Here is a 15,371-nt window from a genome sequence, read left to right as displayed (position 1 = left end):
CAAATAGTTTTACAGATAATCAACATTGAGAAGAATTGTAACTTTCTAGAATCATTTAGTACACATCATTGAGCCCATGAGATAGTTGTTGGATCGGTTCTTCACACTTTCGCCCACACATTCTCAGTTAGAAGAACAGCTATTTCACAAGACAGTGTTAAAAAGCCAGCTACTCCTTCTCACAATCATGCATGTGTTGATCATTTGCACAATGAAACACTAATTATATAACTGGTTCACAACAAATTAAAACACAGCATTGTATGTAATTTTATGAATATTGAGCAGACTACTTTAACTTCTTGTTTTAACTGTTGACTGCAAGTCTTCAACAAAGATAAAAAATGAAAAAGAGAAAACATGAGCGAAACAAGATACACTATAAAGCACATTTATTCCTATTAAGTACATTTATTAAGAGCAGTGACAATTGATTTTCAGATATGACAAAGATACAGTAGAAAACTGATGACACTTTGTCATGGAACAGTTTAAATGTATATGCAAGCACAAGTAACCTACAGAGCAAACAATGTTGGTTCATCAAGAGTCGATCAACATTACAGGCCTACATGTTATACAGACAACTGATCAGAAAATTGAAGGATATAAAGTAGCCTACACTTCCCACATGTATTGTGTCACAAACCATTTGCTCACTGTGCTCATATTAATAAAATATATTATAAACATATCTTGTGTCATTTCCATTTTTGTATGTTGTTGAATCAAACAGCTGGCCATCACGGTCTAGCCGGTGTTGGTGAGGGAAAGTGTCTGGCAGAGAGATTCACAGTCAAAGTGTGTCTCTATATACGCTGTGGATTTTATTGGTTGGGTGGGTGATTACACATAGCTCACTGGTCCACTTTGTGAAGTTACCACATGCTTATAGCATTGCAGCCTACCTGTCTATTGAGTCAGTCTGCTCCCATACACCTACGGTCTGGTCTCAGGCTAGGTCTCAGCAAGTAAGGGAAACAAGTATCAAATGGTACATTACATTAGTCTGCCTTAATATTAAGGCAAATAGAGTTGTTAAAATGTAGTTGTGTCTCACTAGTGTCATGAATACATTTAATTTCAAAGCTTTTTTTTGTACAAACAAAATTAGCACATTTTCAATAAGCAACACTGATTGTGTCAAGCTATTCTGAGCCACAAAGGCATCCACTGTATGTAATGGATTGGACCAAGCAAACTACAAAAGCTCCCAAATGCACACATATCAAATAAAACCCAATGATTTGACAGTATAACAAACATGAAGCATTTCAACATTTCTTTGAGAACTGATAAGAGATTTAAATAGAAATTAATCAAAATGAGACTGTCCCGTGTATTATGCCTGCGGCTAATGGCACTAGTCTAGACAACAACTGGGTCTGTAGTCTTCAGACCTTGTCCAGATTAGGCAAAATATCATGGGCTCTGTTCTAATATCCACACTAAGTCACTTAGAATGCATGCATGCCAAATAAGTTGCTTTATTCTAAGTGGTATGCTAATATGGACATTGTAACATAGCCCATGGCTCTTCACTGAGACCAGGATGAGTCAAGCAGTGAGCAAGGCCCGTATCCACAAAGTGTCTCAGAGTAGGAGTGCTGATCTAGGATCAGTTTAGCCCTTTAGATCATGATGAACAATATTATATGGACAAATCCTAGATCAGCACAGTGGGGCTCATAACTTGGAGGCTCTGATGGGGTGCTCCGGTGCAGAGTAGAAGGCCCACTCAGCCCGGGGGTTGGCCACCCCAGCAATTGGCGCCTGGATGCAGCAGGAGGGAACGTTGAAGTCAGACACCACCTTCAGGGCCTCATCCTTCACCAATCTACACAGCTCCAACAGCTGGAGGGCAAACACAATAGGAGTCAATTACATTTACATAAATCAATGCAATCAATGTGAGAAAATGGTTAGCCATGGATAAAGCTGATATGAATTTCCTTGTAAGTAGCTTGTGTCAAAGGTTGAATTGGTGGTTTTTATAATGGTTATCTATTGGAATTCTAGACAATTTAGGGCAAGGTATAGACAACTATTGCAAATGAATCTGATTTGATTTGAGATGAACTTCAAGTCAAAGTTCAGTACAATCTTCTACTTTTCACAACAGTCCCCAGAAGGGGGAATGATTCAGCATCTTGAGTAAGAAGCATTGGCCATCACGGTATTGGCGGTACAGACACAGACAATGGTCAACTCTGGGCAGACAGTTGGCAGGTGTTGTATTGCACTGAGGATCTAAGTGTTCCAGTAGCATACAGTGGATGCCAGACTGACTCAAGGAGCTAAATAGCAGAGCCCATTGTCTTTAGAGTTCAGACTTTCAACAGATTCAACTGCCTATCAACAAAGTGTACTTGCATGATTGGGGGCGTTATGAGAGTTTGTAAAAGATAACAATGGGACATCATAGTGCAGAATGACTTAGTCTTCCTAACTGTAACTGCTAAAACAATGTGTCAGACTTTCTTGGTTTCCACTAGTTACCACAGCCACAAAGTCATTTTGGCTATATCATAAAAATGTATGAGAGGGGGGTAAATGGCCTTAATTTAAGGTTAAGGTTAGGCATAAGGTTAGCAGTGTGGTTAAGGTTAGGTTTATGGCTATGGTTAGGTAGAACATCTCCTTTTAAGAAGATACATTGTAGAAAGAGGCAGGCTTTGTGACTGTGGTAACTAGTGACGACAGACTTTCTTGCTTTGATATTCAAAGTCTCTTGTTCTAAGAAAATGCTGGAACCAACACCCAATCTGAGCTATCTGTGTTCACTGTGCATCTAAACAGGAAGGTAACTACACAGCAATAGGCAAACCTAATTATAGCAATAAACATTGAGATTAGCAATTGACTAATGTCACAGGTGCAGGCAGCCTCCCTCATTGGCCGACCAGTTTTCCATTGCTGTTATGCGGACAGTCATACTAATCATAATCTCAGGAGGGCCTATGATGTCATTGACAGCCTTATGGGACAGGGGTGTGGGAGAAGAGTTGCCTGTGGATAATTCAGAAACCCATTAAAACCAATGTGGTGGAAAGGGTGAGTAATGCACGCCAACCCCACAAATCACTGAGACAGTGTGAACAAATAGAACACAATGATGGGTATATTTCTTAAGACTAGAAACATCTTATTTTTTCCCCTTATATGCTGTAATTAATTTATTGAACATTTTTCAGCTCAACACTTAGTAAGCAATTCAGTTTGTGAAGTGAGGCAACAGCAAGCATAATTGTTTAAAAAAATCCAAAATATTAGCCAATCATAGGCCTGACTAAATGTAGATCCTCAATTCTGCTTTCACGTAGTTAATCTAGTATCATGTCACTGTTCATAGAGGTCTCTAGTTGTGTGGAGAATCTTCATTTCATGAACAGTGATTGCTCCCTCAGATTCACAGCTTGTTCAAGACCCATTGTAATGCCTGCCACCTAGTGGCTCTTAAGCAGAAAAGCACTAGCACATTTGACTCCATTATGTCGACTACGAGACAATCTACTGTGCATTCAAAAAACAAAGTATGTACCTGTCCATCTGGTATTTGTTACCATACATTTGTGCTATTTTCTTCCCCTCCAGGACACAGGGAAGTTTATAGATTGTGAAATACTGCAATACAACTTGGATATCATTTAGTCCTAAAAAAGTAACCTACTGATGAAAAAACAGAGACCAGGCCTGTGATAAAGTGTTCAATTTAACCAACTTTTCAGTCTTTTATTTGCATAACCCCATCTTATCTGTGGTCTATTAGGCACTAAATGATGCTTGGGCATGTTTGACGTGTAATTGCACTTTGCACCTTTCTAAAGAGCCCCCCCCCCCTATAAAAGGTACTGAAGGGTGTCAACCTGTCTCTCTGTTGATCATATATCCTTCCTCACTCACTCTCTCTCTCGCTCTCTCTGAAGTCTCATTACCCCCTTCTCACCCTACTTGTCAAAGATGAAAGGAGCGCAGCACCCAGACTAGAGAAAGCAAGAGGAGCGGCAGGTTTAAACAAACAGGGAGAGAAAGAGGAGCCAGAGGAAAGGTCACCATCTCCACATTGATGGGGGGACCGAGGGAGAGTCAGCATTAATAGTCTGTGTCAGCTAGTGAGCAGTGGCTATAAGGTTAAGAGTGTGTGTGTGTGTGTGTGTGAGCGTGCGTGCGTGTGTTTGGGGTTATTGACGACTAGTTATTTACAGCTACAGCAGTCCACCCCTGGCAGAGCCCAGGTTCCCATGCAGTGAACCCCATTACCCCCACGTGGCTGGAAGGGCTGGACACATGCTGAGAAAACCACATCTATATGTTACAACTGTTCTCTTTAGTAAGCCTTAAGAAAGACCACGTGGAGCCACCATGCTAATAAACTATCTATCTCAAAGTCAATTGTTTCACAACAACAGACATCCTTGTTATGAAGTAGAGGAATAGAGGGCTACATTAGAGAACACCAGGCTTTTACAACTCCCTCATAAAGTCTCTCTGACTCAAGCAGACTGTTACTACACAGTATCAAAAACAAAATACAGGGACCGTCAGGAACAGTTCCAATATTGAGCTGACAAGAACAGCAACAGCAAGCAGCAGTGTGTGGGTGTGTTGGCACACATAAACTGTAGGTGCGTGCATAGAGATCAATCTGATGATCATCACCCACCTCGCCTAGTGTACAGGAGGAGCCGGTTTCTGTCCAGGCTCACACAGTACAGTGAGGTAGGCAGGGTTTTGACTAGATGGGATACAGCTTTGTCAGATTTGACTTTTTGTCGAAGGTTAGGAGAACTTACGCAGCAGGTTAGGAGAATTACAGTAGCAGGTTAGGAGAATAAGGTTAAGGTTAGGAAAAGGGTTTCAGTTAGGTAAAATGCAAAACAATTATACTTTTGACATCAAAAGCTGTATCCCTTCTAGCCAGGACCGGTGGGCAAGGGCATTTGCATAGCCTGTTTAATACTGCTGCCTGTGTGGTGATAAGCAAAGACAGTCACTCTTATCTGTTCTGTTTTTCAGTGACTCTCACTCCACCTTCAGAGGAACTCACCTATGAGGGATGAGGATATGAGGCTTAGATATGCAGGAAATGGAAGTTACAGCAGATTGGCCCGTTACATAACAACACAAGTTAAATATAGATAAATACCTGACATAAGGAGTGTGGGAACCAAGCCTGTGTAAATGTCTGAACACAGCCTACCACTTCTATTCTGAAATATATATCATTCTCTCTACTAACAGATGTAGCATCTTCATTTGATGACCCTATTGCAGGAGAACCTTCCTTGTAGTGTATTGAGGTTTAAAAAGGCTTCTAAAATGTGTTAAATCAACTTGATTTTCCCTTGTGAAAATCAACCTCTACAAAAAGGTCCATTCATTTTAATCCACATAATAATTCACATTTTCTGTTGAGGCAGGATTATTTTCCTGATGTAGCAAACTATTAATTTCCTACATCTGTACACTTTTCCTACTAACTTTGTTCAGGGTCTACAGTGATATTTTCATCTGTTCCAATGATCTAGTCCAGGACCATGTTAAATAACTGTCTCCTCAGATATGACTGTTCCCAGTGGCCGCTCTGGCAGTAATGAGGGGTATTGACACAGCAAGCAGCAGCCATTTTGTTCCTCTGGAGGCAGTGTAAACACATAGCCTGAGCACCTGCTGGTTAGATGCTAGCACAGTGGTGTCGACTCCCCCTACTTATCGGCTCCGACGTGCTCTGCAGGGTGGGATAGCGCTCGTCATAAACACTGCTGTTTGATCACAGCTAGCTGTGAACAACTGGAATAACAGTGGGAATACAAGGGGCTATGGAAGTGGGGTTCTTGTTTTTGACCAATGCTAATTATCTATCTGAAGTTAGCATTTTTCACAGTTGTTCTCTGACGGTAAAACAACAAGACTTCAGGGAAACTGACTAATCACTGTTTATCCCTCCACGTGGGTACACACACATAGAAGGAAGACATACAAGAACATATGCATGCAGTCTATTCTATAGGGCAGATATCTTACCTGGGTGCGTATCTGTCGGCTGGTAGCGGGGGTCAGGTAGTGATGCTCTAGATACCAGGCTCTCTCCTGGTACACCAGACTGGTGCCATGGAGGAGGCAGAACTAAGGAGAAGCAAAGACAGACAATCAAGCAATGGTAAAAATATGTCATAGTGAAATGTGTCACGTTCTACCTGCTACCTTAACGAAAAGGCTGTGGATGAGAACATCCTCTATAGTAACACACAAGTTGTGCTTATCAGTTGTTCAAATGAAGACAAAAGGGATATTTGATTTAACAATAGAGTTGATGTTTCAATTGCGAAATGCAACTAGGTAATACAACTATTGCATTATATCAGTTAAACACAGAGGCCCCCAACTTAATGCAACACACACACACACACACACACACACACACACACACACACACACACACACACACACACACACACACACACACACACACACACACACACACACACACACACACACACACACACACACACACACACACACACACGCATCCGGTTATTGTGTTAGAATAACATGTTTGTTCCTGTCTGGTCAGAGCTGGTACTGTGTATTCTGAGGACCATGAAGGAAATGGAAAAACAGAAACGAGTGGTCTAATATCTTGTCTCTTCAGAGGTGATGGTGATGACAGCAAACCGCCACAGAAGATCAAAAGAGAGGAGTGGAAAATAGACAGAGAAAGAGAGAGAGAGAGAGAGAGAGACAGGAGAGAGCGAGAGAAAGAGAGAGACAGGAGAGAGAGAGACAGGAGAGAGAGAGAGAGAGAGAGAGAGAGAGAGAGAGAAGGAAAGAGAGAGAGAGAGAGAGAGAGAGAAAGAGAGCGAGAGAGACAGGAGAGAGCGAGAGAAAGAGAGAGACAGGAGAGAGCGAGAGAAAGAGAGAGACAGGAGAGAGAGAGAGAGAGAGAGAGAGAGAGAGAGAGAGAAGGAAAGAGAGAGATAGCAGCCCCTCAACTCTACACGGTGGACAATTGACCTCTAAATAAAGAACACAGTTCAGGAGGTTTATCACGTTTCGGCAGCTTTGCTCATTTCCTTGGTTCACACAGTTCGGCTAGTGAAGGGTTGCCCACTGCGTGAGAGTAGTCAAAACCGAACATGACCACACAGTCCATCATCTCGGAAACCCAGAACTAAAATCTTGCGTAATTGCGTACAATGCTCGATTAAGTTCTGGGGGAGATGTTAAGAGAAAGATACTAACTCGAACTGTAAAATCTCCACCCCCCCCCCTATACGGAAACTCTCTGCAAGTTTCAGGCAAGGCTATGACCCAAATGTCCCCTCTCCTTCCAAAATGCTACAGATGTGAGCACCTGCAGGGCTGGATTAAGAAATCATAGCCCCCTAACCTAATTGAGTTTCCCATTAAGGGTTGATATGAACAGCTGTTTTTCCAATGTCATGTCACAGTGCCACTGCCATCATTAAAAGTCAAGCATATCTCTCCACACAGAGGAGACACAGCATGTGCTATGTATGAGAAATACAATGCATTTGATATCACTAGCAATGTCAACATCCGTACATCAGATGTGTGACACTGCACTTTCGATACTTAAGTGAGATGTATGCCAAGTGCCTTCGGAAAGTATTCAGACCCTGTGACTTTTTCCACATTTTGTTACAGCCTTATTCTAAAATGTATTAAATATTTTTTCCCCTCATCAATCTATACACAATACCCCATAACTGAAATAGTATTCAGACTCTTTACTCAGTACTTTGTTGAAGCAGCAATTACAGTATCGAGTCTTCTTGGGTATAGCTCTACAAGCTTGGCACACCTGTATTTGGGGAGTTTCTCCCATTCTTCTCTGCAGATCCTCTCAAGCTCTGCCAGGTTGGATGGGGAGCGTTGCTGCGCAGATATTTTCAGGTCTCTCCAGAGATGTTAGATCGGGTTCAAGTCTGGGCTCTGGCTGGGCCACTCAAGGACATTCAGAGACTTGTCCCGAAGCCACTTCTGTGTTGTCTTGGCTGTGTTTAGGGTCGTTGTCCTGTTGGAAGGTGAACCTTTGCCCTAGTCTGAGAGCAGGTTTTCATCAAGGATCTCTCTGTACTTTGCTCCGTTCATCTTTGCCTCGATCCTGACTAGTCTCCCAGGCCCTGCCTCTGAATAACATCCACACAACATGATGCTGCCACCACCATGCTTCACTGTAGGGATGGTGCCAGGTTTCCTCCAGACGTGACGCTTGGCATTTAGGCCAAAGAGTTCAGTCTTGGTTTCATCAGACCAGAGAATCTTGTTTCTCATTCTCATTTCTCACTTTAGGTGCCTTTTGGCAAACTCCAAGCGGGCTGTCATGTGCCTTTTACTGAGGAGTGGCTTCTGTCTGGCCACTCTACCATAAAGACCTGCTTGGTGGAGTGCTGCAGAGATGGTTGTCCTTCTGGATTGTTCTCCCATCTCCACACAGGAACCCTGGAGCTCTGTCAGAGTGACCATTGTGCTCTTGGTCACCTCCCTGATCAAGGCCCTTCTCCCCGATTGCTCAGTTTGGCCAGGTGGCCAGCTCTAGGATAGAGTGTTGGTGGTTCCAAACTTTTTCCATTTAAGAATGATGGAAGCCACTGTGTTCTTGGGGACCTTCAATGCTGCAGACGTTTTTTGGTACCCTTCCCTAGATCTGTGCCTTGACACAATCCTGTCTCGGAGCTCTACGGACAATTCTTTCAACTTCATGGCTTGGTTTTTGCTCTGACATGTACTGTCAGCTGTGGGACCTTACATAGACAGGTATGTGCCTTTACAAATCATGTCCAACCAATTGAATTTACCTCAGGTGGACTCCAATCAAGTTGAAGAAACATCACAAGGATGATCAATGACGAGGATGCACCTGAGGTCAAGGATCTGAATACTTATGTAAATAAGATATTTCTGTTTTTTATTTGGACTAAATTAGCAAAAGTCTAAAAAACTGCTTTTGCTTTGCCATTATGCGGTATTGTGTGTCGAGGATTTCTTTTTATTTAATCAATTTTTGAATAAGGCTGTAATGTAACAAAATGTGGAAAAGGTTAAGGGGTCTGAATACTTACCGAAGGCCCTGTAACTGGTGAACTGTGACAGGTGCATTGTGAAAACCTAACTGTGCATTGTTGTAGTTTAACGGTCTGCACAATGGACAAGTAGTCACAGTATCTGCAATGAGCAATGTTTTTTTTTCCTCTATGGTTTTGGTGGGGAACAGTAATACCCATTTAGCAGGATGAAACTCAAGGACCCTAGTAAAAGCTCTTTTGTTTGAGAACAGCTGTGTCACTGTTGCTGGTTCTGTACTGTCCAACAAGCTGTATTGATTGATTTGTTTGTTGCATAAGATGTAGTGTTTCATTGATGCACAACGAGTCACATGGAGAGAAGCTTCAGGGACACTTGAGGCTCTCTGTGCTTATACAACAGACAAAGGCTGTATCAGGGAGGGTTTGAACTGCCCTACAGCCTAGAGTAATTCCTTTGAAAATAAATATTGCCGAGAGTTGATTCAATGTGTAATTGTACAAGTTAAGTAATATGGGGGAAAACATCCTAGCAACAACATTTTAGGGGAGCATCAACAACATTGTGGAAACACCTAAGGCTTCGTTGGATAGACATCAAGAAGGTGTCCACAAGATAAATACTCTGATAAACAGCTGATGTGTTGTTCACTCACAGTTTCTGTTGACCAAAACTTAAATTAAGAATCACCATTGAACGCCCTTCTTATTCCCATTGTAACGTATACTGAGTCCTCAAAAAAGGGGATTTCCAACTCTGTGTCATCACATTAAACATAACTCAGATTTTTTAAATATCACGTCCTTGTATTCAGATGTTGGGTTCAAATCACTGGCTTCACTTTACAATGTAATGAATAAACTATTGGTAAGTAGAGTACATATTAAATTAGCATTCCAGCACTTTTTTTAAGCATTGAAACGTATTTATAACTATTTATAATGGATTATTCATGGGAGTTATTGAAGTCTAATCTTCACCAAGAAATGTGAGTAACATTGCACATCCTCAGATAAACGGTGTTAGTTCAGTACATATACACGTAAATCTAACCAGTGTAAGAGCTGGCATAAAACATTACTGGGTGAAGATGAGGTAATCAGTAGACATCAAACTCAATCGATCAAATTAAATAAATACTATTGATATGATATCTGTTTAGAGTGGTTGCAATTCATAACAATTTTGTAACCATGCGTGTGGAACAAAGTAATAGAATCATATGATGTAGCATCATTTGGAATCTGGGTCTGACTTTTGTCTCCAGGCGCTAGGTCAGACAATTGGTCAGACATTGGTGCTCCCTACGGCCACTTACATGATTCTACTTAAAATGTTAAGAGAAAACATTTTTATTTCTAAAAACAAAAAGTCAGACACAGATTCCAAATGATGCTACATCATATGATTCCATTTGATTCAATACACGAAGCAATGGTTTCAAAACAGATGCCTACCATCTCCATAATGAATAGGCCAACCAAAAAATTGCGTAGTCATTTCGAGATTCCAATAGATAACTCTGACATTTTTTTATTTTCTCATGTGACAAAAGTGACAGTAAAACATTGTGAACCAGAAATCTTTAACATTAACACAGATATCGTCATTTGTCCAAATGATCAGTGACGAAAAATCTGCGTTGCTACTCCGATTTATGTTACGTCACTCCACAAGGAACTACACGGTCCATAAAATATGGTTCGTAACCAGTAATGTTTAATTATTGGCAACTTTCTCTTTCTTGAGTGAACTGAATGCTAATTTCCCGGTGTGTGTGTGATTTATTGTGGTAAATGAGGACGAGGGGTGTTTGTGGCAGCTCTCGTCAAATATGAGGTCTGGCCCATTATGACATTGTGTTGACATTGCTGTGTGAATAGCACACGGAAGCGTCAGGCCTCTCTCTCTGTTCCCACTCTCTTCCTATTATGCAAAACTGGTAACCTGGCAAAAAGGGCTGGACAGAAACTTATCACAAGGTCATTAAGTTTCTTATCGATAACAGTCCTCCCAAAATGCTCTTTAAAGGCAGGTCTACATGGTAAGTATTAGAGCATCGTGGGGCCATCAGAGATGATTTGACATCAGATTGGATGTCTGACCTTGTAAGCAACGTTGCTTGGAGCAATCTGAAACTGACTAAAACCACAACACAGCACTGACTATAAGAACGGCATAGGAAGACTGCATTTGAGCCATATTCAAATCAAATAGGACCGCCAATATACACTACATAACCAAAAGTACGTGGACCTGCTCGTCGAACATCTCATTTCAAAATCATGGGAATTAATATGGAGTTGATCCCCCCCTTTTCTGCTATAACAGCCTTCACTCTTCTGGGAAGGTTTTCCACTAGATGTTGGAACATTGCTGCGGGGACTTGCTTCCATTCAGCCACAAAAGCATTAGTGAGGTCGGGCACTAATGTTGGGCAATTAGGCCTGGCTCGCAGATGGCGTTCCAATTCATCCCAAAGGTGTTTGATGGGGTTGAAGTCAGGGCTCTGTGCAGGCCAGTGAAGTTCTTACACACCGATCTCGACAATCCATGGACCTCTGTATGGACCTCGTCCAGTTATGTGGTTTTGTGTGGCCTATCAATTCGCGGCTGAGCCGTTGTTGCTCCTAGACGTTTCCACTTCACAGTAACAGCACATACAGTTGACCAGGGCAGCTCTAGCAGAAATTTGACAAACGTACTTGTTGGAAAAGTGGCATCCTATGACGGTGTCACTTTGAAAGACCCTGAACTCTTCAGTAAGGCCATTCTATTGCCAATGTTTGTCTATGGAGATTGCATGGCAGTGCGCTCAATGTATGTATTATGTAAGGCGCTAACCATGTAGTTTAACATAGGGTATGTACTTACTATGGGACCTACATTATGACTTCCAAGTTTCTATGAGGTCAGATTATAGTCAGGCTTTCTGGACACAGCCTTGCTACATCATATTGGTGTACAATATTAGCCTCAGTCCCAGTCATGCTCTAATGTGTTAAAGGACCCTGATGACAGGCCAATTGTATCCCAACATTACGGCCATATCTGTCTGACCCAAAATAAAAGGGTTGAGTGATATGAACAGCACAAACCATGTTATTGTGGTAATCACACGATCGGTCGAGCAGATGCGACCGTTGGCGTTTGAAAGCAGTAAACTGTTAGGCCTGTTAGAAGCATAACGATTTAATTCCACTTAATGTGGAATGAGTCAATGGAGGCACTTTTTAGTCTACTCACAGAGTTCGAACACTGCTCAGGTTTTTATCTCTATTATGTTAACAGAGTCATCACCACAGCTCTGGTTTCTGTATGTGCTTTAATGTTTTTGCTTACTGCATGGTGTATGAATATCACTGTAGAAAACTATTTTGCTTTTTGGATTCCTGGTGTTTTCCAAGTAGTCTTGTTGTCAATACTGAGATGCTTAAGGGCAATTCCATGGTAACAGAATTTCACTTCAGTTTAACAAGCCATAAAACTCTGCACAGTCAATCATTTACACAGTAAATCAAATGAAAACATTTACTGGAAAAACTGTGCAGATGAAAAGTTTGTAAAGATTTCAGTGGAAATTGTTAAAAGTAGTCATTGTGCATAGAGTTCTATGGTTTGTTAAACATTGAAATCAATGGTTTTTGTTTGGTATAGATTTTATAATGAAAAATCTGAGTCTATGTAATTGCCCTTAAGCAGTGTTGGAATGTGAACATTTCCAACGCTAGGCTCATTGAACAGACCGCAGGTATGACATCAGTCAGCTTCCGCTTCAATAGCTAAAGAGTTCAAGACAACTCGGAACTTGGAAACTCAGAAATGTCCGACTTGGAAACTCATTGTAGAAAGATGAGCTCAGAGTTTCCCTCAAAATTATCAGATTCAACCAATAGGAAGCTATATGGAGAGAAAAAAATCTTTGCATATTTCAACTCGGAGGTTCCAAGTTGTCTTGAAAGCACCATGAGCATCAGGAGTATACAGACGTCATCCACCATGCCCAACCTGTCTGTCCAACGAGAGGAAATCATAGGATGCCTCCCTTCTGACTCCAAGTATGTGACATTTACATAAGGCTACTATTTTGCATCCACACACTGACTGTCTGCCAGTTCTACACAATGTTCTAACACTGAAACCAAACGTGTGTTTATTTGAGTAGTTCACATGCAACCAGAAGCATCACACAAAAACAAAAACGTACCATCTTGAAAACGTATGATATTTTAAGAGCAGTAGAGGGTGTTTACCATCCTAAAATGAAGTATGACCTTAATGCAGCCCATAACATACAGTCAGAGATACAGAGGAGAGACCATGATAGTACCCACAGAAAGGGGCTTATCTGCCTATGCAGGACTCAAGGCAGCCTGGCTAAGGCAAAGCAGCAAAGTAATCAACCACATACAGGATGGGTAGATAGCTGTGTAGGTTGTATACTAGGAGCAGCTGACACTATGCTTGAAGCAAATATACAGTACCTTCAAAAAGTATTCACACCCCTTGACTTTTTCCACATTTTGTTGTGTTACAGCCTGAATGTAAAATGGATGACATTTACATTTTTGTGTCACTAGCCTACACACCCCATAATGTTAAAGTGGAATTATGTTTTTAGAAATATTTACAAATGAATTACAAATGCAAAGCTGAAATGTCTTGAGTCAATAAGTATTCAATCCCTTTTGTTATGACAAGCCTAAATAAGTTCAGGAGTAAAAATGTGCCTAACAAGTCACATAATAAGTTGCATGAACTCACTCCGTCTGCAATAATAATGTTTACACAATTGTCTGTAACGTGAGACAAAAAATTTAATTAAATCTATTTTAAATTCAGGCTGTAACACAACAAAATGTGGAATAAGTCAAGGGGTATGATTAATTTCTGAAGGCACTGAAAGGGAATCGCAACTGAACCCACACACGTGGCAGAGGGACAGCTTATTCACACTCCATGATGGTCAGTGCTTCCCTATATTACATTTAGCAGCGATAGCCCACTAAATTGTTTCCACCACTGCAAAAAAATGAGGTAATGTTTTTTATATACAGTACCAGTCCAAAGTTTGGACCCACCAATTCATAAGGGTTTTTCTTTATTTTTACTATTTTCTACATTGTAGAATAATAGTGAAGACATCAAAACTATGAAATAACACATTTGGAATCATGTCATAATCAAAAATGTGTTAAACAAATCTAAAACTATTTTATATTTGAGATTCTACAAAGTAGCCACCTTTGGCCCTGATGACAGCTTTGCACACACTCTTGGCATTCTCTCAACCAGCTTCATGAGAAAGTAAACTGGAAATCATTTCAATTAACAGGTGTGCCTTGTTAAGTTCATTTGTGGAATTTCTTTCCTTCCTAATCCATTTGAGCCAATCAGTTGTGTTGTGACAAGGCATGGGTGGTATACAGAAGACAGCCCTATTTGGTAAAAGACCAAGTCCATATAATGGCACGAACAGCTCAAATAAGCAAAGAGAAATCAGAGTCCATCATTACTTTAAGACATGAAGGTCAGTCAATCCAGAAAATGTCAAGAACTTTAAAGTGTCTTCAAGTGTAGTCATAAAAACCATCAAGCGCTATGATGAAACTGGCTCTCATGAGGACCGCCACAGGAAAGGAAGACCCAGAGTCACCTCTGCTATGATGAAACTGGCTCTCATGAGGACCGCCACAGGAAAGTAAGACCCAGAGTTACAGTTGAAGTCGGGGAGGTTTACATACACCTTAGCCAAATACATTTAAAAACTCAGTTTTTCACAATTCCTGACATTTAATCAGAGTAAAAATTCCCTGTCTTAAGTCAGTTAGGATCACCACTTTATTTTAAGAATGTGAAATGTCAGAATAGTAGTAGAGAGAATGATTTATTTCAGCTTTTATTTCTTTCATCACATTCCCAGTGGGTCAGAAGTTTACATACACTCAATTTGTATTTGGTAGCGTTGCCTTTAAATTGTTTAACTTGGGTCAAACGTTTCGGGTAGCCTTCCACAAGCTTCCGACAATAAGTTGGGTGAATTTTGGCCTATTCCTCCTGACAGAGCTGGTGTAACTGAGTCAGGTTTGTAGGCCTCCTTGCTCACACACACTTTTTCTGTTCTGCCCACACATTTTCTATATACCTTGACTTTGTTGTCCTTAAGCCATTTTGCCACAACTTTGGAAGTATGCTTGGGGTCATTGTCCATTTGGAAGACACATTTGCGACCAAGCTTTAACCACTGATGTCTTGAGATGTTGCTTCAATATATCCACATAATTTTCCACCCTCATGATGCCATCTATTTTGTGAAGTATACC

The 15,371-nt window shown here is 41.0% G+C and overlaps 1 protein-coding gene across 2 annotated transcripts in view; it reads right to left on the bottom strand.

Moving 5' to 3' along the window:
• Positions 1–391: 391 nt before the first annotated feature.
• The window catches only part of LOC139412836 (acyl-CoA oxidase-like), a 51,426-nt gene continuing 36,446 nt past the window's right edge, over positions 392–15,371 (bottom strand). For both annotated transcript variants that reach the window (XM_071159575.1, XM_071159585.1), the window contains exons 18-19: positions 6,025–6,126; positions 392–1,854 (exon numbers count right to left, since the gene is read on the bottom strand). In XM_071159575.1, the coding sequence (XP_071015676.1) occupies positions 1,687–1,854; positions 6,025–6,126 (270 nt within the window). In that variant the 3' untranslated portion in view covers positions 392–1,686. The remainder of the gene's footprint in view (positions 1,855–6,024; positions 6,127–15,371) is intronic.

This window comes from Oncorhynchus clarkii, chromosome 1 (genome assembly GCF_045791955.1).
Source record: "Oncorhynchus clarkii lewisi isolate Uvic-CL-2024 chromosome 1, UVic_Ocla_1.0, whole genome shotgun sequence".
NCBI lineage: Eukaryota > Metazoa > Chordata > Actinopteri > Salmoniformes > Salmonidae > Oncorhynchus > Oncorhynchus clarkii.
The sequence above is the reverse complement of the archived record's forward strand: the minus strand, read 5'-3'. Positions and strand labels throughout refer to the sequence as shown.